Genomic DNA, 27,902 nt, shown 5'->3' on the forward strand with positions numbered 1-27,902 from the left:
TTCTTTACATTCGCCAAACCCCTATGGTTTGATGGAACCCAGGTAAAGAAATACTGGTCTATAGCCGTCAGTGGCGCCGAAAATGGTCTTTTAATGCCAGCTACTTGAGTTAAAATGGATTTGACGTCAATGGCAATGAATGAGTTTAATGGTCAACTGTGCGTTTGCAAGAAAATAGCTAAAATAACACTTAATTATGTCAATCAATTCATTGAAATATATTTTAACTCATGATAAATTGTATATTTATACAAAATGTATATAATAATGTTTGTTAAGAATGTCTATTCGTATTTTCTTCATATTTTCGATTCATTACCACGTGACCGGAAGTACGCTGACGTCATGTACCCCGTGCGGAAGCGGTCGTCATCATAAAAAGCGGTGAGTTGGAGGTTCCGTCAAATGTGTACAAATTCTCGTTGCTTTATCGTTACACACAGTCTTGAATGCGTTTTTGTGTATTTATGCCATTTATTACGCATGTTTGCAACATTTGCTCGGAATATTTGTGTTTTTTTCAGCCGCTAATCAGTTTTAGCCTGGACTGAATGAGTGCATGTCTCGTGAAATTGCAACGCGGGGACGTTTTACAGTAAAATCAAGGGCTTGATTGAACCACTTCTACAATTGCGTTTGCTTATTTTTTGTGGTTTTGGACGAATATTTTCCCTTCTTTTTGCCAGAATCTCTTCATATCCCGGACATGTCATGGATTAAGGAAGGCGAGTTAAACCTGCTCGAGAGGATTTCAGCCAATATCCTCAAGGTATCCTTAAAAATAAATCTGATCAGGCATTATACTAAGCTACTGTACTATTATGCTCAGTTGGAATATTAAAAGTGCACTGAAGTATAGGTAAAGAATACAGTTTATTTAAATGATGCATCATCATCATTGTACAGTGCTTTCGAAGTTCATTTTTTTTCCAGATTATTTTTTCCGGTGTTTTTTTTTTTGTTTTTTTTTTGTAAGGGAAGTGACAATTTTTGGGAGAAAAAAAAAAAGATAAATCAAATAAAATTGTACTTTGCTCTAGACATGAAGTACATTTTTTAGATTAAATTTCACAGGGGGTTAAAGTATGTATTTCTATAAGAATACATTTTTGTTTTTCAAAAAAGTGGTAATTTTACAGGGAAATGATTTTAAAGTAGAGTTGTCTGATAATGATTTTTTTAACCGATATCCCGATATTGTCCAACTCCAAAAATTTGATATCGTTATCAAACCGATAACGATACATGCGGTCGTGGACAATGTACAGTGCTACTTCTAGGAACTGTTTTGTAAGTCGAAAAGGTCGTATGTCGAGCGAGATTTTCCCATAAGAATACATTATAATTCGATTAATTACTTCCACAGCCCAAAAACCTACGCTAAATCCTTAATAAATACTTACACATAGCAAATCAAATAATTACAAATACAAATCGGAATAATAGTAATATAACGAATCGGGTTCTAATGTGGCGGTTGTGTTTTGCATGCTGTCCCTGAACGCATTGTGTGACTGACAGAGTGTGATAGATGCGGTAGAGCAGACGCGGCCCGCGGTCAAATTTCATCTGGCCCCCAGTCTCTGTCATAAAATCAATTACGTTACACAGACTTAATAACTTGGTCAGCAGTGCTGCTACCAGCATATGAAGTAGCTTACACACTAAATGCTGCTCCTCATTTACCCACTAAAAGGCAGCAGCACTCTAAGCAACATTACCCCGTGTGACCCTTCCAATTTTCTAAAATGGCGACAGTCAAAAAAAAAAAAAAGAAAGCTGACTGCGACGGCCGACGCTTCAAGGATAGGTCGAAATTGGACTATTTCTTCACTAAAATACGCAACAACTCGGTCTGCCTCATTTGCAAAGAGATGGTAGCTGTTTTTAAAAAGTTCAATGTGAGGCGATAATACCAAACAAGACACACTGACACGTACGACAAGATTATAGGGAAGATACGCAGCGAGAAATTGAAGCAACTTGAAGCTAGTTTAATTTCACAGCAGCAGTATTTCACAAGAGCCCGAGAGTCAAAAGAGAACGCGAGATTGTTGAAATTATTAATTAAAAAAAAATAATAAAGCAAATGTGAAACACAGAATGGCTTGCTAAAATTTGCTTAAATATATTGTTCTACGTAAAGGACGTCAGCCAAGGTCGGCCCCCCACATTTTTACCACACCAAATCTGGTCCCCTTTGCAAAAAGTTTTGACACCCCTGCGGTAGAGTATCTGCTTTCTCTTTTCATCATGTTGTTGGCGTCGACTACGGCGTACAGTAACCCTGTTGTATTGCACAAGTTCCGAACTAAATGCTTAAAAACATGACGAAGCTGGCCATTTCATTGCCGATGTTACAGTAATAATAATTGGCACCTTAACTTATAAAGACTGGCGAACAGAGGTCAGAGGAGCACCATCGAGATCATAGACATATACCGGCCAAATTGTCGAGCCAGTCACGCATACTACGCTCATATTTTTTTTTCTATCATTTCCATCTTATTTTCATGGGTAAGCGTCACATTTTTTCTTTTTCACCACCTGCACTAACCTTCTTGGTACCCATGTTGATTTCTCTCACAAGAAAATCCGCCGAGCATCAGTCTTGCGTGAAAACAATGAAATTTCGACACTGTCGTATTTAGAGCATGTCGTCATATGTCAACACAAATGACGAGTCATATTTTATGTCAGATGTTGAAAGGATCCAGATTTTTGTATTTTATATGTAATGAGTTTATAATTCATTATGTTTCGATCATTTATTGTTCATTTAATTTTTGTAACATGAATGCAAATGGTCTGCTCACATAACACAGGCATGAAAATCTCTCACATTTCGGCTAAATTCGCAGTTTTGAAGTCAAAAAGGGTGACTTGCGTGAATTGTGTAGATCCAAGGAGAAAATGTTTAGGGGGGAGTCGTAAGTCCATCTAACTCGCTAACGACATGTTTTATTGAAGGTGCTAAGCCTGTCGGGATATGCAATGAGTCAATTTATCGCAAGGTCAATAAAAATAAGGGTAATTTTCTCGGCTGCGTTTTATCACCACGTACGTGCGTGCATGCATTTGTGTGTGCGTTGAGATGACATATGAGACTCCAGTTCTTTTCGCAGATGTTTATTGTTCATCAACACGCCGTAGTATTACAGTTCAGACATACAAAATAAGGATACACATCTATGTTAAACACTGTACGTTAGCATTGCTACATTGAGATTAATGGGGGGGGAGGGACAACGTACTTTAGCCTGCTATAAAACATTGGCAGTCTTCTCCAAAACGCAACTTGCTTCACACACTTCAAACATGAAAAATCGCCGGTTAATAGCATTTGCAAACGAAAAAAAGATATAAAAAATATATTCGTGACACCACAAGCAATGACGAAAAGTGCTTTATTGTGGACTTTAAAGCATACGGTTAGCGGTTTAGCGAATGTACTTCCGATGAACATTTCAAAATAAAAGCATGTCATGTTTGTCATATAAATAACGATTTCCGGAGTTAATTCCACATACTGCAGAATTAATACTATAATATGTAAATACTATAATACTACAGAATTCAGATTCTACACTAAGAATAGCTTTAAAATGACACCCTTTATGAAAAATATGATTAGCAATGAATAATTATTATAATTATTAGAATACTATTATATATGGTAGTATAGCTACTATAATAATATTGCTATATATTTTTTTAAGAATTGTTTGAATAATGGTGGAAAGGCAAAGTCAGTGTTCTGAATCTGTTTACATTCCATTCTTTTGCACTAGTAAATGCTAACAGCATTTGACCTGTTTTATTTGTGATTAATTATTGTTATTTTATATTTATACGTTGTACTTTAATAAAGAATTTAAGTGTTCCAAAATGTTTTTGTGAACTGATAAGCGTCAACAAAAATTTAATTGCCAAATAATTTTTTTTTTAATTATTAGATTCATCAACTAATCGTAAAAATAGTCGGCTGACTAATCAGGAGAAAATTAGTCGTTTGGGACAGCCCTAGTGTGCCAGAACATCTTTCCTCCACATCCTTCTCACCTTTTTAACCCCTGACCCATTTTCATGCCGGATAACAAATCCCAAGCATCTTAATTTGGAGACATCCAATGGTCAATAAGCATAACCTCTGTGCTAAGATGTGACCAACCCTTGTACAAAGGAGGAGGCTTCTACATTCACTTTGAACGTGACATGTATATTGGTCCGAAAACCGATAAAAAAAAACGATGTCGATATTACCAGATATCATTCTTCCCTATAATATAATTCTATCTAAAAATATCGGACAACTGTTTTAAGAAAGAAAAAAAATCACATTTTTCTCCAAGAAACAGAACATTTATAATAGAAAAACAAAAATGACATTTTCTGCAAGAAACGCAACATTTATAAAAGAAAAATCTTTTTTTTATGTGGGAAAATATATATTTTTTTAAACAGTAAAAAAACAGAACCAATGCGTCCCAATTCCATTTGTCGTTTTTGTTGCTATTAAAAAAAAACAAACTATTTTTTAAAAAACTTTTTTTTCCAGTAAAAGTAACAATTTTAAATGTTCCATTTTCACAATTTAAAAAAAACCATTTAAATATAGGCTGCCATCTTCCCTCCAAATACAGTCAGTCCTGCTTTCACAAATACTTCACAAAATGCACTCTTTCCCTTCCAAGGCAGGACCCATGCCTAAACACGTGGCCTTCATCATGGACGGCAACCGTCGCTTTGCACGCAGAAAGAACATGGAGCGCCAAGAGGGTCACATGCAGGGCTTCAACAAATTAGCAGAGGTTAGCAAAACTTACATTTTACACTTAAAGATTGTCATGTGAACAGCCCTTATTTTGTCTACTAGACACTTCGTTGGTGCAAGCATCTGAACATCCCCGAAGTAACGGTGTACGCTTTCAGCATTGAGAACTTCAAGCGCACTAAGGATGAAGTGGACGGCCTCATGGAACTGGCCAAGCAGAAATTTGAAAAACTTTTGGAGGAACGGTGGGTTTCCGGAACCATTTTATAAGAGTCTTACATTTCTTAAAACAGAGAGGCGCTAAGGAAGTTTTTAAAAAGTGTGTTTTAATAAGTGTAAGTGTGTTAAAAGCGCGTGGGAGAGGTGAAACTTTTTAATTAAAGGTTAATTCATTCATGGTTAATTTAACAAAGAGACTGTATGTTTGCTTCAAGTACTTTATTTTGTTGGTGTTGAACAGAGCTTCACTGTATTAAAGTGCCTATTAAAAGAAAAGCTTCGCTCTCATTGAGCCATATCTTAATGCTCATAATCTCTCATTGTGGTTGAGGATGAGGAAATGCAATAGTTTACAGATGAGCATGCAGCATGTGATGCAGTTTTTTTTTCTTCCCTTTACTGACTATTAGGAACTGCTTTGTGTACTTCCTAAATGGGATAGTTCATGTGTTGTGTTCTTTTTCTGTGAATGACAGGGAGAATCTGGAAAAACACGGCGTTTGCATCCGGGTGCTGGGTGACTTGAACCTGCTGCCACTGGACCTCCAGCAGCTCATCGCCAAAGCGGTGCTCGCCACGCGAACTCACAACAAGTAAGCTGTATTCATTCTCAGTGGTTTGACTTTTTTTTTTGTATATTCTAGGGCTGCAGCTATTGAATTATTTTAGTAATCGAGTATTCTACTGAAAATTCTATCGATGAATCGAGTAATCTGATAAAACATATTTTTTTAGGTAAAGAGCAATTATATAGATGAGAAAACAACATTTCATCCAATATTGAACCATTTTCAGTCAATCAATGTCTTTATTTTTCAATGTACATTGTTGAAAACAGCCAACAATTGCATCTCAAATGTGACAAAAAAAGACTAATTCACTGCTTTCACTCTAAAAACTTTTAGAGCTTATAAAAAAAATATATATTTCTTACCTAAAAACGTCATTACACTTGGTAACACACATCACTTAAAAGTTAGGTGTTTTCCCACGTGTTTCAATTGAATTTCCACTTGTGTCAAGCTATAAGTTCCAGTTAAGTTTTAAGTTGGTCTAAACTGTAAGTCCTGATAGGATTTTGAGTTTTTGCAGTGTTCAAAATAAATGCTGTGCTGTATTGGAGCACATTACGCACCAGTGTTACTTGGTGTTTTATCCAGCAATGACTACTGAGCTAAAATTGACAGTTAGCATTATTAAGTTTTTATTTTACACCCTAATCACTAGAGGTGTGCAAAATGTCCGATTCTTAGATTATTCGCGATTCTGCCGTGGAAGATTGGAGAACGATTCACAGACATCCAAATTCCGATTATTGAAATATGGCAAAGAAAGCGGAAGTAAAACACACTCATCGTGCCGCGCGGTCTTCAGGACGCAATGAGGAACGGAGTGAGAGTAGCTAAACATCATGCTTCTCATTACCCGGCCCCTCGGGTAATGCCAATGCTCAACTCACGGCTCTAGCTCAACTCATGCCACGAGATAAAAAAAACACAACATACCTGACTGCTGTTGACAGCTGCTACAAAATACATCCACATAATGTTACGGTAGATATCATTTATATAGGACTAGATGCAATATATATTCGGTAGCGTTAGCAGCACATCTACAGAAAGCTAGATGCGGGCGTTAGTAAACGGCTGCCATCTTAAAGCAGTACACTTCCCTGCAAGGCTGTTGTAGCGAACCTTCCAAGCGAACGTAATTAACTTTTTATCTAAAATACTCCTAAATTGGTAAAATATTGACTTGAATCTATCTTTAAAATAGTTTTAAAACTTTCACATGTCGAAAGTAGACAAAAGGGAAATTATGGAATAACGGGAGCAATTATAACAACTTAAACGGTTGATTCACAACATTAAATTAATTGAATGTAGTTTAAAGCTGTTGATACAGAATGGGGACTGGAGTTTTGTATTTATTGTTATTTTTGTATATTTGTTTACTTTTATATGTTAACTTGATACTGAAATAGTAGTTTGGTTTAGCCTGAGAGTATTTTTGAACAATTTTGGAACTAATGTACCAAACATAAAAAATAAAATAAAATTTTAAAAAAGGAGGGGGGTGCATCAATAATCGTTTTATAATCGAATCGGAGCCTCTGAATCGTAATCGAATCGTTAGGTGCCCAAAGATTCCCAGCGCTACTAATCACTCTACAGCGTTGTTTTCACAGATGAAATAAAGCCTGTATGTAAGAGCTAGCCACGCATCGACAGTGGTCATAATGAATAGAAACCTAGCCCTCCGCAACGATAATGTTACGTGAGCGAGTGACAGTAACGTTAATCTTATTTATGAGCGCTGAGAAGTGTACTGCTTTAAGATGGCGGCTGTTTCATTAACGCCGCCGAGTCTGTCATTTCGCATCTAGTTCTACGTACATGTGACATCTATGACACGCATCAAACGCTACCTGTTACCACCGTAGCAACATGCGGGAGTAGTTTTTAGCAACGTTGGCGCAGTTTGTAATGGCTGTCGGCTGCAGTAAGGTTTTTTTTTTATTGGTTCTTCTACGCACGTGACGTCAGCGCGTTGTCCCGCATCAAAAGGAGTCCGGGCAAAACGTGATGCTTAGAGCTGGCAAAATTAATCGATTCCTTGTGGTGAATAAAATTACTCGGATCAGTTTTTAAAGTTTTAAGTTTTTTTAAAGTAGTTTTTAAATTACTTGAGGTGATTGAGTATTCGTTTCAGCTCTAATAAATATACATGACAAAACAAGACTTTCACCTAATATTGAACCATTTTTAGACTGTATGTCTTTCTTTTAGATGTACATTGTTGAAAACAACAACAACAATTGACTCTCAGATGTGACTAGAAAAGAAAAACAACAAATTCACTGCTTTCATTAAAAAAAAAACTTCTAAATCTTGTACAAAAAAAGTCTTACTACTTGCCTAAAAATGTCATTACACTTGATAGCACACTCCACTTAAAAGTTAGGTGTTTTTCCCGCGTGTTTCAATTGAATGGCGTACCGCACGCATGCTATTTTTAGACCCTGACATCGCATCGTAAAGCGAAGTAAAACAGAAGTGGGACATTATAGACCCGCCTTCGCATAGAAACCATGTTAATTGTACTACATTTTTCCGCTAATCTTTCAAAAACAAACATGTCGATCACACATTGCTTTTTTGGAACTTGTAGAAACGACGCTAGACATTACGACATAAGGATGTTTTCTTCATACTTCCCGAAACCAAAAACTCGGAGGAAAAAATGTGAAGAATGAATCAACTTGCGTGGACTTTTAACGCCAGCTCGGCAGTAAATATTTATGCAGTAAACATTTTGTTGGGTTGGCGTTGTCTTTCAGAGGACAAAGAAGTAAGCCATTTTGATATTTTTAACTTATTTTTTAGCGTGACGTTGTCCCGTGCTGCTTCTGTCTGACAATGAATGACCTGAAAAGAATTAAAATGATATCTGCCTGCCACTGTTACATTTTTTGTTTTAAAAAAACACACTTTAGTGAAGGGGAAATGTAAATAAATTATAGAATTAGGATTTGTTATCAATAATGTTCGTTGGCTGTCACTGAGTAGCATTTCCGATCGCTACGCAAAACAAACAATATAAATTACCCCCAAGAACGGTCAGAGACGTAGGACAACCAGAGGATATAATATTTAAGAAAGACAGGGCTGGTGGTAAAGGATAGCTTGTTGAAACAGGAGAACGTCATTGTCAGTCGCTTAAGAAAAAGGTGTCGATAAAAAAGCTAAGGCTATGCTTCGGTTGGCTCATTTTTTTCGTCTTTTTCAGCCCTCGACACTCAAGCTATCTCTGTAACTGAACATTTTTATGTTCTTCCACATCTTTTTTTCAGTGAATTTGGCACCAAGGACATCCTTTTCGGAGAGAATTGGTTGGTTTAGCTCTGTAAAAAACGCTGTCAAGGCAGACCCGATTTACAACCCTCCGCCATAGCCTGACATGCTCCTCCACCAAATTTGACTATGGACTGTGACAAATGGACTGTGATTGGTCAACTCAGACTGTTGTCTCCGGTTCAGCGCAAAATCGCCGCCAGTTACTAACGTTTTAGCGCTACATTAACAAATGGGACAAGCCGACGAGATGATCATCGAAGAGGTACACAAGTACGGCCACCTGTACAATGTTTTGTTAAGGCAATATAAAGATTGCCAAATGGCAAGCGATTCGTGATAGGGGATTGCTGAAAATACGGGGTTGGTCATCAGCGAATACATAAAAAAACTGGACAAACTTCCGACACAAGTACAGTGTTTTCCCTAGGATTTTTTTGAAGATGTGGTGGTGGTGGGCCGCGTTAGAGTCGGACAACCCCATCATGTGTTGCGGCGAATTTCATGACAAATAAGATTTTTTTCACAACATTTATTTTTTTTTCCTAATAACCTTAACCTTTGCAAAGTTTGCATCCTGCCTGCGAACATTTGATGTTACTGGACTAAAAAATAAACAAATAAAAAGGGAAATCTGCAATGAATGGTCAATTTTTAGTGAGGCGTGGTCCCCCTGTTTCTCAAGTCTGTCTTCACCGACACAGGAATAATAAAAAAATGAGCTCTAGGAAATGAAGACACTCAAGCATCTCGAACTTACATTGTACAGTTGACTAAATGTCTTACTCTGTTCATTGCAGACAAATCTCTCTCACAGTTCACTGTTGAGATGGGCACTGTCAACGCAATGGCCGACAGTTGCCATCAGCAGAACTCCCCATTTATCTGTCTGTGATGCCATTTTTGACATCATGGCATCTGACCTGGTCCATATTCTGAAACTAGGGCTGTCAAAATTATCGTGTTAACGGGCGTTAATTAATTTTTTAAATTAATCATGTTAAAATATTTGACGCAGTTAACGCATGCACTGAATGAGCCGCTCTCGCATTGCCTCAAACAGATTTCAATGACGCCGTTTATGGACATTAAGAGTGAAGAGAATGCCACCGGCCGCTTGGGGGCAGCGCAGCGCCGTTCCATACTAATGTTATTCCTTCTAATAGTGAGAGAATTAGTAGTTGTGAGACGTTTATGCTGTTGCTTTGTGCTCCACACATATTTCGGTAAGTTTGCTTTCTTTTAGTGGCAATTATGTGTCTCTTGTTGTATTTTGGGTAAGATATGCGCTGAGATATATTTGTTATAAAGGCGAGTGGACACAGGCGTTCTTTGGGCTGCGCCGTTTATTGGCATAAGCTTCTGCAACTCCTTCACAACAAACAGAAGTATCATTTAGTGAAAGCACAACAAAAATAATATTGCTATCTCTCCAAAAAAATAATGTTCACAAAAAGAAAAGCACTTCAGTCTGTAGTAATGAGGCCCTATTCTCACACAGCTAAACAACAACGCAAAGTGAACTGGCATTACTCAGAGTTTGGTCACTCAGTTCTTATTATTGTTATTTTTACTCTTATTATTATTATATTAACTCTACTTTTGATTGAAAATTGTACAAATTTTATTAAAACGAAAATATGAAGAGGGGTTTAAATATAAAACTACTATAACTTGTAACTATAACATTTATCTTTTATGAACTACAAGTCTTACTATCCGTGGATCACTTAAACAGAAAGAATGTTAATAATGCCATTTGTGGATTTATTGTTATAATAAACAAATACAGCACTTATGTACAGTATGTTGTATTGTTGTAGTATATCTGTCTTGTGTCTTATCTTTCCATTCCAACAATAATTTACAGAAAAATATGGCATAGAGATGGTTTAAATTGCGATTAATTACGATTAATTAATTTTAAAGCTGTGATTAACTCGATTAAAAATTTTAATCGTTTGACAGCCCTATCTGAAACACATTTGATGTTTTACCCATTTGGATTTAAATCAAATATGTGTAATTTATATTAGTCAATCCGACTTCAGTTCAAACTGAAGTCTTTGTTGGAGTTACTTTTCTGATTGTTAGTGCAAATTCATATAATGATATGTTTCAATTAGATGAAAAATACTTCTTTCTATGTAAATAAGCCATCTGTCTCGTAATTTTTTGTATAAGGAATATGCCAGGTTATAGACAATAATAATAATGTCTATAGTTTATAGACAGTTAACCTTTTTCAACACCAGAATTTAAGGTAAAATAATACAATTATGAATTTATGTTTAATCAATATAATAGGTGCAGGATTCTTAACACTCACCTTGATTTGTGTGGTACAGCCATGTCTTGAACTTTGCCATTTCTGTCCATGTTGGGTCCCAGCTAGATTGTTTGCCATTTTGCTTCATTGAGTTCTCCTACGCTGAACAGTGCGCTTTCCTGATCTGCGTCTCCAGCTGTGATCTTGCCTCATTTGAAAACTTTATACAAACATTAAAATACACCGCTTGCCATTACCATTTGGTTATTTCTACTCCTCAGAACGTGAGAGCTAATACGTTCGGAACCGGGGAGCGTGCGCCTCACGTTCTGACATATTTAATTAGCTTCAGACGCTAATTCAATATTTAGAAACGTGACGGTCTAGATCACCATAACAATAATGGTCATTTTGTTAGCGGACCCTCGTATTCAGGAACTTTTGTGTTTCCAAAATACTGTACTTCGAAATCCTCATCTGAAATTACAACAAGTGATGTCAGCGCCGAGCAAATGCTATGCTAGGAGGCGACAATTCGGGTCAAAGACATGCCATAAAGAACTTAGGTCAATGTCAATATTAAGGTTTTTACAGTATAAGCCAGAGGTAAATTCATTAACTTCAAATGCCTTTCTATGGATTTTTCTCCCCATTTCAATCTCTGTGCCGACGTACTCCAGACGCAAACCTTCAGTAGGAGAACTGATGCGCTTTTCAAAATAAAGCGTGTAAAGGAACAATTTTTACTGAAAACGCATTGTTATGTTAACAATTGCCAGTTCTCCATTTTACGTGCTAATACAGTGGAGAGAACAAGTATTTGATACACTGCCGATTTTGCTGGTTTTCCCACTTGCAAAGCATGTAGAGGTCTGTAATTCGTATCATGAGTTCTCTTCAACTGTGAGGGACGGAATCTAATACAAAAAAACAGAAAATCATGTTGTATGATTTTTAAATAATAAATTTGCATTTAATTGCATGAAATAAGTATTTGATACATCACAAAAATCCAACTTAATATTTGGTACAGAAACCTTTGTTTGGTATTACGGATACCAAATGTTTCCTGTAGTCCTTGACAAGGTTTGCACACACTGCAGCAGGGATTTTGGCCCACTCCTCCATGCAGATCTTCTCCAGAGCCTTCAGGTTTCGGGGCTGCTGCCGGGCAACACGGACTTTCAGCTCCCTCCATAGATTTTCTATCGGGTTCAGATCTGGTAACTGGCTAGGCCTCTCCAGGACCTTAAGATGATTCTTACGGAGCCACTCTTTAGTTGCCTTGGCTGTGTGCTTTGGATCGTTGTCATGCTGGAAGACCCAGCCCCCACCCAGGGCTCTCACTGAAGGAAGGAGGTTGTCAGCCAGGATCTGGCGATACGTAGCCCCATTCATCCTCCCCTCAATACGGTGCAGTCGTCCTGTACCCTTGGCAGAGAAGCAGCCCCAAAAAATGATGTTCCCTCCTCCATGTTTCACGGTATGGATGGTGTTCTTGGGGTTGTACTCATCCTTCTTTTTCCTCCAAACACGACGAGCCAAGTTTAGACCAAAAAGTTCAATTTTGGTCTCATCCGACCACATGACCTTCTCCCATTGCTCCTCTGGATCATCCAGATGGTCAGTGGCAAACTTCAGACGTGTCTGGACATACACTGTCTTTGGCAGCGGGACCTTACGTGCGCTGTTGGATTTTAATCCATGACGGCGTAATGTGTTTCCGATGGTTTTCTTCGAGACTGTGGTTCCCGCTCTCTTCAGGTCATTGACCAGGTCCTGCCGTGTAGTTCTGGGCTGATCCCTCACCTTCCTCATGATCAGTAATGCCCCACGAGGTGAGATCTTGCATGGAGCCCCAGAACGAGGCAGATTGACCGTCAACTTGAACTTCTTCCATTTTCTAATAATCGCTCCAACAGTTGTTACCTTCTCACCAAGCTGCTTGCTTATTTTCCTGTAGCCCATCCCAGCCTTGTGCGGGTCTATTATTTCATCCCTGATGTCCTTATACAGCTCTTTGCTCTTGGCCATTGTGGAGAGGTTGGAGTTTGTTTGTTTGAGCATGTGAACAGGTGTCTTTTATACAAGTAACAAGTTCAAACTGATGCAGTTACTTTCGGTAATGAGTGGAGAACAAGAAGGGTTCTTAAAAAAGAACTAAGAGCCGAAATATTTACTAGTTGGTAATGTATCAAATACTTATTTCATGCAGTTAAATACAAATTTATTATTTAAAAATTATACAATGTGATTTTCTGGATTTTTGTATTAGATTCCGTCCCTCACAGTTAAAGAGAACTTATGATACAAATTACAGACCTCTACATGGCTTGCAAGTGGGAAAACCAGCAAAATCGGCAGTGTATCAAATACTTGTTCTCCCCACTGTATTAGCACGTAAAATGGAGAACTGGCAATTGTTAACATAACAATGCGTTTTCAGTAACTTTGATATCTAAAGTCTAAAAAAAAATAGCCCACATATCATGGATGACACAGTGGGGGAAAAAAACATACAAGTTGCCCCTGAGTATAAGTCGCAGGCCCAGAAAAAGTATGAAAAAAGTACAATTTATAGTCCAGAAAATACGGAAACCATTTTATTTTGCCTTCCAAGAAAATGAATGAATATTACATAAACGAAGACCAAATTTTAATGATAATTTACTAGTCTTTCATGAAAAGAATTTTGATTTGATATCCATACTTTGACAAGAAAACAAAACTAATTTCATGGCAAAAAAGTCACTTTTTCCCCACAATTTTACTCGAAAAAAAGACAGTTTACCTTTTGAGTCAACAATATACAAGAAATTGCAGAATTTTTAGAGGAGAAAATAAATCATGATTTAATAATGGAAGAAGAAAAAGACATTTTGGAAGTAGAATCCACCCTTTCATTGCCAAAGTCAGCATTTTCAAAGAAATTTCACCATTTACAAGAAGAGTCACAGTTTTTTAGGAAACAGCAGGACAATATATATAAGAAACACATGACACATAATTCACGTGGATTTAATTTCAAGCCTTTCTTGTACTTTTTGTTGTTTCCTCTTGTACTTACTGTTTACGCTCACACCTGATGGGTGGTAATGCACTTCAGAGACCCATCTTGTCGTGCATAGGAGAGTTAAAAGTTCATTTATCAATATTGTGACTCTTTTAAAAATATTTTGTTTTTCCCCCAGGTGTTTTTTGAATGTGTGTTTCGCCTACACGTCACGATATGAAATGACTAACGCGGTGCGAGAGATGGCCTGGGGGGTGGAGCAAGGACTGATTGAAGCCAGGTAAACAACTAATTTAATTTTTTGTACTATTTTTGTAAGATTAAAATCACAATTTCAGTTGGAAAAAGTCATTTGAACATAATTTTATCTCCATTTAGAAAGAAAAGTCGTATTTTTAAGAGAATTAAATTTAGGAAATTTGTGGTGGTCATTTTACAAAAATGAATTTGCGATTTAGCCCCCCAAAATGACATCCAGTCCTTTTTTTTTTTTGTAAACATGATGAAAGTTTGACCAACATTGTGTCAGAAAGAGGAAGCTGTTAAAATGAAGTTTAATTTAGTGTCGATCCTAATTTGGAATTTCTAAAGTTTAAATCCTAAGAGAACTACTGAAATGGAACTAGTTTACAAAGTTATTTACAAAATTACCTTCCGGTATTACAATAACAAAAAACATCTCTCATTTGAGTATTGACACAATTTGACAAAGTCAAATTTTTTTGTTATATAAAGAGGAAAAAAATGTCCTTTTTCAAGTTTTCATATCTCAAAAAATGTTTATTTCATTAAAATCGTGATTAAAAAAGTCACAAACCATAGACTTCATAATAATTGACATGACACGGAGCTCAGGGCTGATCCATAGGGGCCCTATTTTCAAAAACTTCAAATTCAAATATTTTCAAACCCAAAACAAGCACCTACCTTATAGCCTGGCTCTGCCAGACTATTCTCCCTGTATTTTTCAAACACTGATAGTATAGTCTGGAAACCATCCCATTAACGGCCTTTTCGAGCAGGTACAAAATCAATCGACAAATCAGATTCGTTTATTTGCGTGACGTGTTCTTCACGAGCAACGTCACTCTTGCGCGTCGAAAGTCGTCTCTTCAGCAGCACAGATGGTGAACGGCAGAGCCGAGAATATGTTCCAATCCACGGTAAAATCAGTTTTAAATGACCAAAAACACATCGACACGAGTCATTGACAACAGTCGGTCTCGCGCTAGCCATGTCGAATAAACTCCGCTCTCTTCGTATGTTTACTTCCGCGCGCAAGTCCATCGTCCTGCGGTTGCCATTTTACTAACGTCACGTCTGCCCGTCGCTGATTGGTCCACTCCGCTGTCTGTTTGCTGTGGCTTGCTCCGCCCTGGAAATTGTTTCCGTGGGAATGGTGGCCACTGGTGTACCAGGCTACCTACCTTAGCCATATATGACTCCCCATGAGCAGCGGCATAAAAAAATTCAAAGTCGTCCCCTTATGAAATCCGGATTATTTTTTATATAAGTATAACAAAACTTAAAATGGCCATAAAATTCTCAGATTTTACACAAAAAGCACAAAAATCACCAAATGCAGAGAGCAGGTAACAAGTATTTGTTTTACTTAAATATGTCGAATGTGCTGCTAGAACAAAACCGATTTTTTTCCACTGAAATTCTTGTGAATAAATGCTGAGATCCCTGAATTCTTTATAGATATAAATGTAAAACAGTCTCCATTCTTGGTTAAAAGCAAATAAAAACGGGCAGTTAGTATTTATTTTGCGTAAATATTGCGAACGATGAGGCTAGTCAGTTACGAAAATTAGCCCCCGCCATGTGTAAACAAAGAGCTTTTTCTGTTACAAATTCTGGTGAATAAATGCTTAAATCACTGAATTCGTTATAGACAGGGGTGCACATATTTTTTTGCCCAGGTTCTCAGAGGAGGACCTGGAGATGTGACTTGGTCCTCATTGAGCTTGAGAGCCGACCCGCCTGATGCGATAAAATTATGACAAGCTTTACTTAGAGCCAATTACCTTAAATTAATTATATTAACAATTAATGCTTGATTAACATCAACTGGCACAACAAAATTGCCATTACTTTGAAGTGAAATGTAAAGAAATAAACATAAAAGCACTAATTCAAAATAAAGGGCATTATGCGGCTCCCACATTAACTCCAAGCCTTTGTAAAAGTGGGATGTCCTCCTCATAAGAGCTCAATGAACGTGCATGTTTAGCTTTGTGAAATGCGAGCAAAAACACGTCTGTCAGTGCATGGCGCTTTTCTTCATTGACTTTATTCCGCCACTTGTCCGTAGGGCGAGTGGGGTCCTGTCTGACATCGATAGTTTGCTTAATTGCCACATGCTCTCTGTTTTTTCGTGCTTTTCAAAGTTTGGATGGCTGAAATTCTTTGACCCTACATAAAATGCGCTGCTCTTATCAGCGACATTGGGATTCTTACGGCAAATTTTGTACCACATTTCCGTGCGAGCATCATTTGCTTCTAGCCATGGTACCTCCTGCAGCCACTTTTCAGCAAAAGTCCTTTTTTTTTCGGTAGCTCCTGTGACGTCTCTGTCGTCTGTGTCTTTTGACAGGGGTGGAGGAACACGGAAGTAATTACTCAGTGTGGCCTGCCTCTTGATTTTCTCGTGTCCGCCGCAAACACAGTGGTCAGCCATCGGTACGCAAAAGCGTATGGAAACCGTTGAGGGCCAGCGCGTTTGCCTACGTCCAGTACGCATGCGCGCATGTGGACCAATTATGTGCACCCCTGGTTATAGATATGGGTCTAAAACAGTCTCGATTCTTGGTTAAAAGCAAAACGGTGCAGGTAGCATTTATTTTGCATAAATATTGCGAACAATGAGGCTAGTCAGTTTGGAAAATTAGCCCTGTGTAAACAAAGAACTTTTTCAGTTGAAAAATTCTTGCGAAGAAATGCTTAAATCACTGAATTCTTTATAGATATGGAAGTAAAACAGTCTCGATTCTTGGTTAAAAGCAAAAAAACGGTTCAGGTAGCATTTACAGTGCCCTCCATAATTATTGGCACCCCTGGTTAAGATGTGTTTTTTAACTTCTAATATTTGTTTTAATTCAAACAATATGGGACCTTAATGGGGAAAAAAAGCGAAAAATCCAACCTTCAATACAAGTGCATTTATTCAGTGGGGAAAAATCCCACATAAAGAAATAATTATTTGACATCAAATAATGTGTGTCACAATTATTAGCACCCCTGGTGTTAATACTTTGTACAACCCCCTTTTGCCAACAAAACAAGGTCTGGGGACTGAGATGGCCATGGGAGGAGCTTGATTTTGTGTCTGGTGAACCATTTCTGTGTAGATTTGGCCATATGTTTAGGGTCATTGTCTTGCTGAAAGACCCAGTTACGGCCCATCTTCAGCTTTCGGGCAGAGGGCAACAGATTTTGATTTAAAATGTCCTGGTATTTCAAAGCATTCATGATGCCATGCACCCTAACAAGGTTCCCAGGGCCTTTGGAAGCGAAACAGCCCCACAGCATCACTGGCCCACCCCCATACTTCACAGTGGGTATGAGGTGCTTTTCAGCATGCGCATCTTTCGTGGCACGCCAGACCCACTTAGAGTGTTTGTTGCAAAAAAGCTCAATCTTGGTCTCATCTGACCAAAGCACACGGTCCCAAGCTTCAACTGGGACCGCGTGCTTTAGACAAAATCGAGCTCCTCCCATGGCCATCTCAGTCCCCAGACCTTGTTTTGTTGGCAAAAGGGGGTTGTACAAAGTATTAACACCAGGGGTGCTAATAATTGTGACACACATTATTTGATGTCAAATAATTATGTCTTTATGTGGGATTTTTTTCCCCACTGAATAAATGCACTTGTATTGAAGGTTGGATTTTTATTTTTTTCCATTAAGGTCCCATATTATTTGAATTTAAAAAAATATTAGAAGCTAAAAAACACATCTTAACCAGGGGTGCCAATAATTATGGAGGGCACTGTATTTTGAGTAAATATTGCGAACTATGAGGTTAGTCGGTTACGAAAATTAGCACCTGCCATGTGTAAACAAAGAGCTTTTTCTGTTGAAAATTCTTGTGAATAAATGCTTAAATGACTGAATTCTTTATAGATATGGACGTAAAACAGTCTCAATTTTTGGTTTAAAGCAAAAAATGGGTAGTTGGCAGTTATTTTACGTAAATATTGCTAGGTATAATGCCAATGCTGTGGTGGCTAAATTCTCCCATTGATTATTTTCACATCATTTCAAAACAGATGCATGGTACGAAAAATATAATAATTACCTTGAATCCTCCCCAAATTGTAGTAAAGCGCTTCTTCACATTCTTAGTCACGGTAACTGCTTTGCAAAGATAGGAAAAGTAATTAATTACATTGCTAACTACTGAAAAAAATAATGCCTTTAGAAACGCTGTTGTACTCTAATGTTAGTAACAACACTGAGTATTAAAAGCACGAAGTTGTAATTTTACAAGAAAATCAAAAGTTCTGAATTTTACAAGAATAAATCCTGGAAATATACTAGTAGATGTAATTCTTGTCACAGTATCCTGAGAATAAAACGAATTCAATAGAAAATTGGTCAAATTACAGGATTGCTAAATTGTAAAAGTAATTTGTTTTCGTGGATTAGCGACGTATCGGAGGCGTTGCTGAGCGAATGTCTGTACAGCAACAACTCTCCCAATCCCGACCTTCTCATCCGGACCTCAGGCGAAGTGCGCCTCAGTGATTTCTTACTCTGGCAGGTGAAGACGACAATGTTTTTATTTTTTGTATATTTGTTTGGTTTTTATTCATTTTTATTATAATTAAAAGCAATTATCTCTTCCTACACAGACGTCCCATACGTGTTTAGTATTCCAGTCGGTTCTGTGGCCTGAGTATTCCTTTTGGAACTTGTGTGAAGCAATTCTCCAGTATCAAGTCAACCACAAATCCATTCAGGTATGGTTTTGCTCCTTGTTGTATTGATGTACATTAAACTCCAGACTATAGCGCACACCTGACTGACCTGACCTGAAATTCATCATTGCACGGAGTTGTCCTTATTCATACAGAGTCAAGGCAGCCGAACATTGTCACAAATCTTGACTGGTGTGTTCACAGCCAGTCTGAAATTACAGAAGCACTTGACTTTAAAAACTGGTCACGACAATTACCAAGAAGAACATGTAAAATCCACTTTCTATTGATTTCGTAGCTTGAAGCTTGAATCCTTATAAAATCGTAGTGTAGCAGATTCATTGTAGCACAATATCTGTTTCGTTTAAAATCTGTCAAACACTTATTGCTAGCCTTAACTTGTTCTTCTGTAATGAAGCCACACATTGATCTGAGCATTCTAAGGTAATAAAATCCTGAGTGATCTCTGAAAACGGCTAGCCTTGTGTCGGTGCTAGCATAGCAACCTCGTCGTAGCATACTTTGGTCTCCTTTTCAAATCCTTTTCACCACCCATTGTTAACGGTCCATGACTTTAACCAAATTTCTTCCATTCCAGAATGCGCGGGACGTCCATAGAGAACATCAAGCACTGCAGCAGATGGAGGCAGACCGCGCCCGTGCCGCCCAGCACCTACAGCGCCATGGCAACGGCAGACCCGCCGATGCCAGTCGTCGACAGGAAGCAGTGTCGAGTTACGCCGCCCAACGCCAAGAGCGAGTGCGCAACTTTCTGGAGGCGCTCACGCAAAAGCGGGACTCTTTCTATACCGATTTGCACGACGGCATGTCGGCTTATTAGCGCCTCCGTGTGGACAACCACTCTTCCAACAATCTGCTGCTCAGCAACTACAGTGGTCACGAAGAGATTAAACGACAACCCCTATGGGGTTCTAGAGTTACTGGCATATTTATAAATGTAGATTTAAAGAAAAATTATAAATTCAAGCGCTTATATGTGTCTGGTCAAAATTTAGTTAAAGGTGTTAAGTGTCTGACGTGCATGCTGTGATCTGTGGAGTGACCACTGTGACATTATAACCTGTTAAATCAAGTTGATGACACTAGATTTTGACCAGTTTAATCAAAAATAATAAAGTGATTATTGATTGTTCCCCTTACAGTGGTGGCTAATAAATTAATTATCCATCTATTATTTACGATCCCTTTTTAATTTTAAACATTCTATGCTTTATATAATCTCTGACCCCTGCAATCCCATATCATACCAAAAAAATCCAATTTTGTCGTTTAGCGTCCTCTTGAGGCACTGATCTCCAATTACAACAAGACCCTCCTATACTCCCACCTCATGTCTGACCAAAAGGGGGCGAAGCCCCGTGGCCACGTGACACAGTTTCGTCCAATGACAACCGGCGCCATGTCCAACTGGTTCAAACTGGTTCGGCTCTTATATTTCATGGTATAAACTAGAAAAACATTGCTCTGAGATATACATGCGCCATTTTAAGCAGCTCTCCTGTCTGCACAGCACAGTGACCCACTTGTGAGGAAGAGAAAAAAAAACCTTTTCACTCATTTTTTCCCACATTTTATAGGCGACAATATGGCTAAAGCGAAGGTAAGCTGTAATATTATTATTATTTTTGCCAGCTTTGAAGTTGCAGGTGTTGTTCTATTTTTTTGGGAGTGAGGGTCAAGTAAGGTTGTCGTCCTTCGTGTGTGGAAACGTCACCGCCATGACAGCCAGCACTGGCGCGCACACTGCAAAAAGCCTGGAGCCCGATGAAAATATGCATGTTATTTTTGTTATTACGTGCCATGCTTTAAAAAATAATGGTAGCTTGGTAGGTAATTTAACAATTAACGTCGTTCGTAAAAATTAACGTCGTACGTCGTTTATTATTTTTGTCCTTTTTAAGCATTCAGATAGAAAATGATCCCATTTAAGCGGTATTTTCGCGCCAAATTGCACATGAATACGTTCGTTTATCTACGTTCATGCACGGCTGACAGTTGCCTGTCAATCAAATGTATAATTTGAGCGCGAGGACCGCGGTGGGGGAGGGGAGGTGATGTGACGTCTTTTTTTTTTTTTTTTTTTTTAATTTTAATTAACCTGACGCCCCGTTAATTTGCTTTTGTTGCTGTTGTTTTAATTGCACCATTCACATTCCGCAATTTAATAAAAAATATATGTAAAGTGGTCGTGTTTTCTATTCAAATGACGTATTGTTGTTGATGTCGCGCTTCTGGGGCAGCCATTGGGCGCTTTCATACGACAGTGGTCACTTCCGGGAATTGGGGGGGGGGGGGGTGGTTGTTTTTAAAACGCCATTTTCCTCGTTCTTTTGTACGTAATGCTCAGTGTTTTAGCCAAATTGCCTAAAAAGTGGTATTTGGATCATTACTAAGGCAGTAATTTCATCAGTTACCTTTCGTCGTTGGCCCGTTTTGTCGCGCCTACGTGCAAAAAATGGGAGGGGGCGGGGGACAAAGAGAACTGTCATGGCGCCAAAGCGTTGTCAAGGCAACTGCTCGCGCTCACTCCCCCGCCCCTTACTGATTTAAATTCAAATAAGAGCGGGAAGGTCACGTGTGGTTTAGACTAAAACACAACAGACAAAAGTCTATTTCCATCGACACAACAAATGTGTGCTTCTAATTGATCTGACCATAATTTAACTCTGGCAATCATCAGTTGGACAAAATGTTTGGATAACTTTTTAAATAATATTTTTTTCCCTCTTCTTTCCATTATCCAGACAAGTGGAACCATTGAGGTTTGTTACATTTTCACTGACTTCTGATATTTTTCTAAATACAAAATTGATACTTTGAGGTTATATTTTTGTATTCTTTCTCTTCACAGAGAAGATGTTCCCCACGCCTGGCATTGGTGCGTTGCTGTCATTTGTGTTCGACCGAGGGTCAGCAGCCCGCAGCTCTAGAGCTGCATGTGGCTCTTTTGCGCTGCCCTAGTGGCTCCCTGGAGCTTTTTCAAAAATGTTTGAAAATGTGAAAAGATGGGGGAGGGGAATATTTTTAATGTGGTTTCTGTAGGAGGACAAACATGACAAACAATATTGTAATTCATTAATATTGTCATGAAGTCAAATATGAGGCAGCATAGTACAACAGAGGAGTCACGTGGTGTCATTCTCTATTGAATGCACTGCAGGGAAAATAAACATTCACCGTATTTTTCACACTAAAAGGCACATTGGAGTGCACACCTGCAATGAATGACCAATTTTTAAACTTAATATATATCTATATAGCTGGCTCTTTCAACATTGTGGTTTGCCAACTCTAGTTAGACCATCACCCAACCAAAACAAAGCGCCGTTAATGGCCAAACTCAACATATTACTAAATGTTATATTCTTATAATTCAAGAGTTTTACGAAACCACTGTAAAAAAAAAAAAAAAAAGGCATATTTCTTAATTTAGGTGTCAAATAGTTATTTTTCGGGGCAAATATTGAATGTCTTTATTATTTGTGAACAATAATCCTTGTGTGTAAGAAAAAGTGATGTCTCGTGGAACGACATGACATAAAAGGGAAGTACCGAATCAACAAAGTGCCCGAAATAACAAACAATAAAGCAGCCATTAATTAATTAAAAGTATTAATTTTATAAAAAAGATCCCTAAGCAGCAAGAATTGCTTGCTGAAACAGGATTTTTTTAATGACTGTTCTGCAATTATGAATATCGTCTGACAGTTATGCGTGAACTGGGTCGTTCTGAGATACACCAATTTTTCGAGAAAAAATTTTGTCCTGAATATGAGAAAGGGAGGGAAATTAACCATCATTCTTTAACCTTGAAAAGATATTTTTGAGTAATAAATAAACCAAATATTTTCATCCGCTTTAAAATAGAATTTATATACAGGTACTCCCGGGTTTGGCGGAGGAAGCATAGAGCAGGTAGTACTCGCGAGCGCAAGAACACATGCGCCCACCCCACGCATGCACACATGAGGAAGAGCGCAGCCGAGTGAGAGAGATGACAGCCTGCACACATATTTGTAGCTTGTGAAACATCCAGAGGCGAGGGCTGTATATAACCCTATTTGTATTGTTTATTTTATTGTGCGTTTTCAATTGTTGGAATACTTGGGGCGCGTTTACGTGATTATTGTTTTTGATGATGTGCGGACACTAACTGATACATGCTACTCGTTTGGTATTGCTGTATCAGCAGCTACTTGTAAATAGGATTGTTCTGATCATGTTTTTTTTGCTCCCGATCAGATCCCGATCGTTTTAGTTTGAGTATCGGCCAATCCCGATATTTTCCGATCCGATTGCCTTTTTTTGCACCCTATTCAGTTCCAATCATTCCCGATAATTTTTCCCGATCATATACATTTTGGCAATGCATTAAGAAAAAAATGAATAAAACTCGGACGAATATACACATTCAACATACAGTACATAAGTACTGTATTTGTTTATTATGACAATAAATCCTCAAGATGGCATTTACATCATTAACATTCTTTCTGTGAGAGGGATCCACGGATAGAAAGACTTGACTTTGTATATTGTGACTAAATATTGCCATCTAGTGTATTTGTTGAGCTTTCAGTAAATTATACTGTGGCCATCCCAAATGCATGATGGGAAGTGGAACCATGACTGTGCGTAGTGCTACCAATTTCTATATCTTCTCTGCGTTGGGAAATAACTTAAGGTGTTAAGACAATGATCAATTGCCACCTTGCTTCCCCACATTGCTTCCCATGATATTTCTAATTATAGGGAGAGGGATTGCAAGGCTTTAGCCTATTCATAAATGGCTGCAAAGGCTGCCAAATTTCACTCTACTCATTTTGCGCTGCCTTTTATCTCTCTAAATAGGTAAAATGGCGTCATTACAGATTGAGCGCGACAATGAGTGAGAGGGTTATGCAGCGCATGCATTAATTGCGTTAAATATTTTTGTGACACATTTTTTAAAAAATTAATTGCCACCGTTGTTGGGATAAAGTTGATAACCCTACCTTAAGCCTAAACTAAAGACTCTGGATGAGTGTAACATATTATGTCTGTGACGTTAAATACAATTAGAAAACGATTTAATTAAAAAATATATATTTTTTTTAAAAAGGCATGGCCGATATTTTTTTGCTGATTCCGATACTTTGAAAATGATGTAATCGGGATGCCGATCAAGGGACATCTCTACTTGTAAACACAAATTTGAATTGCCGTCATTGGCGAAAAGACTGATTTAATTTCATTTTATTTTAGTTCCATTCTGCGAGTGTTGATGTCATGAGCAGCTGAATAAAGTCAGCAAACAACACAGACCTCTGACATCATCAATCCGGAGCTTAGCTCGCTGTCTAGCTAGGACTTAGCTCCAACGTCTTGGCGAGGATAGTACAATGACGTATACTACATGTTTCTGGATAGTTTCTTTTTATGTAGAGGGTGTTTAGAGGTATTTAAAGGGTTATATCCGATTTACGCGGACATCCGGATTACATTGTCAGCCCATAAACTGAACTCGTTCGTAAACCGGGGTCTACTTGTATATTATTATATTTCAGGCTGAATGTTTACCAAATACACAATTCGGCTTGTAAACTAAATTTATTACTGCATGTTCATTTTTGCTATACTGTATATTAAAAATGGCTAATCAAAATTAGGGGTGCACGATATCCATTTTTTTAAAACTGATACCGATAACTTCCTACTCCTCAAAGCCGATATCGATAACATAATAAATATATAATTTTTAAAATGTATAACCTGAGTTTTTAAACACTTGGAGGTTAAAAAAAAACTAGTGGTGGATTTAACAGATTTGCCTTTGATCTCACCAGATTTTTCATAATGACATGAACAAAACAGTGCGTTTCACTTCTGCACTGCCCGACAGCCAGCTAAGAATGAATGCATTTCCATAAACCACAAGGCTTGGTCTTTTCTTGCTTTTATGGGAGGGCACTCGTCTTAATATTGTGAAAGTACAACAGAAAAATACACCTATTCAATACTCAATATACAACAAACTGCACAATACAGTTATATACACAACTCTTATATGTATAGCATAGCACATTAGCTTGAGCTACTAAAGCATTGGCTGGCTTCTATAACAGCAATTTATGAAGTTTTGTACATATGACCCTTCACCACAGAAGTAAACATATATTGCACATCCATATGTTATAGTAAACATAAAAATACTTAGACTTATATTTCAGAGGCAGAAGCATAACCGATAGCATTCACGATTGTCAATGCTACAGCTTGCCACCGCAATGTGTAAGTGAATTAACCAAACTACTGAAACAAAAAATAGATGTAGTGAATTATTCTGACCAGCAGGTGGCAGCAATGCCCCGCAAATGGTCAACTGATTTCCCATACTAGTGTGTAAACTGTAAAGCCAGCACAGGACATATTATCGGTCCTATTAAAAATGTTACTTATCGGGATGACGTCATAATTCCTATTATCAGACCTATCGTGCACCAGTAATAAAAATGAAGTTTTCCATCACCCAACAGAAACCCAAACCCCCTGCGGTCGAATCCAAGAAGAAAGCTGCCGCAAAGGTATACATCTCACCACCAATATCGTGATTGCTTGAGTCTTAAACATTTACTGAGTTACTAATGAATACTTTTTGTGTAATAGAAAGCGCCCAAAGCTAAGAAGTCCAAGGCAGAGAATGGCAACGCCAAGGCTGAGGTATTGAGGAATTCACTTTAGTACGTAGCAATTTTTTTAAATTAAATAATGCTTTTTTTCTACTTCGCAGGAGCCCAAGGCGGACGCCGCAGAGGCCAAGTAAAATGAGTTGAAGCCGACGATCTCTCTCTGAAGCCCCCACCCTTGCCCCCCTCCCTACCCCTCCTGTGTACTTGGTGATTGTACAGTTTGAAATAAGTATTTTTTACCAAGTTTTATATTACAAATGTCATTTATTAGTATGCCTTGCACTTGATGTAACACATGGTGTTCTCACAACGCTCACTCTTATCTATTTTGGAATATCTACACCCGTGCCGTCCGTACCCTGTAGCTTGCCGTCTTTCTCCTGTTTGTCTTTTTTTTTTTAATGCTGAAGAGTAGATCCTTTGCCTCGTGTCTAAGTTTGTTTTTGTTTTTCAAACATAAGGCAGCTATTAAAAAGTGTTTTGAGTCACAGCTTACCAAATGTTTTTGAAACACTCTACAGTGTTTAAAAAAACAACAAAAAAACTGCCAGCTTACCGAAGAACCACATATCATATGAATTCAAATCACCCGATGAAGAAACTTACTGTTAAGCTATGTTGATGACTCCAATGGTTAACCTAAATGTTACTGAAATAAACATTTTTAAAAAGTAAATTGTTTGTCCTTTGTCAAACTCGCCCACAGATGGCACTGTTGTACCATATTTAATTAAATTCCTGTCATGACCACCAGGTGGAGCACTTCGTTGATCACATATGGTTAAAAACTAGGTCAAATATGGCAAGTCTGCAATGTACTCTCGTGGAAACGATACACGTTGACTGAAGACTTTTCACCTTTTATTGTACACTTTACTGCTCTGGTGGTGAAAATATGAAGTCATAAAACATGTCTGTCTATATAGGTATAGTTGACCCCACGTGGCAGATAACACCTTTTCCTCGAACAGCAGAGTTGTTTGGGGGAAGGGAGTCAAAATATCCTTACACTTGTATTATAGGAACGCATAGACATTGTGGAGGACTTGACCAAGAAGTGAACAATTCCTAAGAAGTCGAGGGTTTAGATCTCAGGTGACGTCCTTACCTGCTATTGGAATGTACTTTTCTAATGTGTTTTTTTTAATTTTTTTATTAACAGTTCATGTAAATTTCGGGTAAATAACTTTTGTCGAGAAAGTTTATACAGCTGTAAAGGTTTAAACATGTTTTCCATCAAAACAAGAATTCTACCCTGGCAACATTAGAAGTGCTCTACTCAAATTTTCAGCTGAATCTATGCATTACATATTATTTTGTATGAAATTAAATATACTAATACATTTGGGGGTTGTTTTTCCCAACGAGGACCTGAAAGCAGGGGTTAATATGTGCCAGATCCTGCCGGAACAAGCTCCGGCACCTCTTGATTTCGGCCTCCCTGTGTTCCGGGACTTATTTGGGCAGATCAGGCACCTCTCGTGTATAGAAAATAATAATATAAAAACGTTTTTTAAAAATGTATTGTAATAGCCCCGAATGGGAGGGAAAGGAGACGAGTCGTTGATGGCTTTCTCCACTTTATCGTGGCAACAATAAGAATACAATAAACAAAATAACAGCGGACTGCCGCCACATTCAACCGCTAACTTTTCCCCCTCGCTTCCTAATACCTCACAGCTCTCTAGTCCCAGCGTCTCTTAAAAGGACCATGCATAGTAACAGACATTACAGTGTAAAAAAAAATAATATGCCTAAATTAATTTACAGAACAAATCCCAAGAATTGCATGTTGTTTATTAAAAATTAACATCATTTGAAAGAGTCGGAGATTTGTTGAGCACTGAAAAGCTGGACTAACAAATTAAGCTCCTGACATTAAAAAAAAAAAAAAAAACCTTTGGAAATTTGCGGCATCCGGGGAGCAAGCAGCCAGGATGAAACGGTATTTCAAAATGCCAAAAAGACTGTTGCATTTACTGTATTTTCTCAAAAAGAAGGAAGAAACTCTAAACGAGTCAGAAAAGCAACAACCAGCGATGAGGGCAGCTGCAGCGATCAGGCTAACGGGCAGGACCGGGTGCAGCAGGAGGCTAGCGCTGCAGCAGCTAGCCAGGTTCACGGACAGCCAGCCAAGCCGGGGCAGGAGGCTGCTACCG

At 38.1% G+C, this 27,902-nt stretch overlaps 1 protein-coding gene across 1 annotated transcript; it reads left to right on the top strand.

Moving 5' to 3' along the window:
* Window positions 1–341: 341 nt before the first annotated feature.
* On the top strand, window positions 342–26,419 carry dhdds (dehydrodolichyl diphosphate synthase). The gene is made up of 14 exons (XM_057835151.1): window positions 342–384; window positions 687–769; window positions 4,695–4,811; window positions 4,877–5,019; window positions 5,470–5,586; window positions 14,308–14,409; window positions 18,783–18,897; window positions 18,989–19,096; window positions 19,653–20,675; window positions 21,820–21,837; window positions 21,927–21,953; window positions 25,591–25,638; window positions 25,721–25,774; window positions 25,845–26,419. Exons 2-9 carry the CDS (start codon window positions 707–709, stop codon window positions 19,893–19,895), a joined length of 1,008 nt encoding a protein of 335 aa, XP_057691134.1. The 5' UTR covers window positions 342–384; window positions 687–706; the 3' UTR covers window positions 19,896–20,675; window positions 21,820–21,837; window positions 21,927–21,953; window positions 25,591–25,638; window positions 25,721–25,774; window positions 25,845–26,419.
* The last annotated feature ends 1,483 nt before the right edge of the window (window positions 26,420–27,902 follow it).

The sequence above is a fragment of the Corythoichthys intestinalis genome, chromosome 4 (genome assembly GCF_030265065.1).
Source record: "Corythoichthys intestinalis isolate RoL2023-P3 chromosome 4, ASM3026506v1, whole genome shotgun sequence".
Lineage (NCBI taxonomy): Eukaryota > Metazoa > Chordata > Actinopteri > Syngnathiformes > Syngnathidae > Corythoichthys > Corythoichthys intestinalis.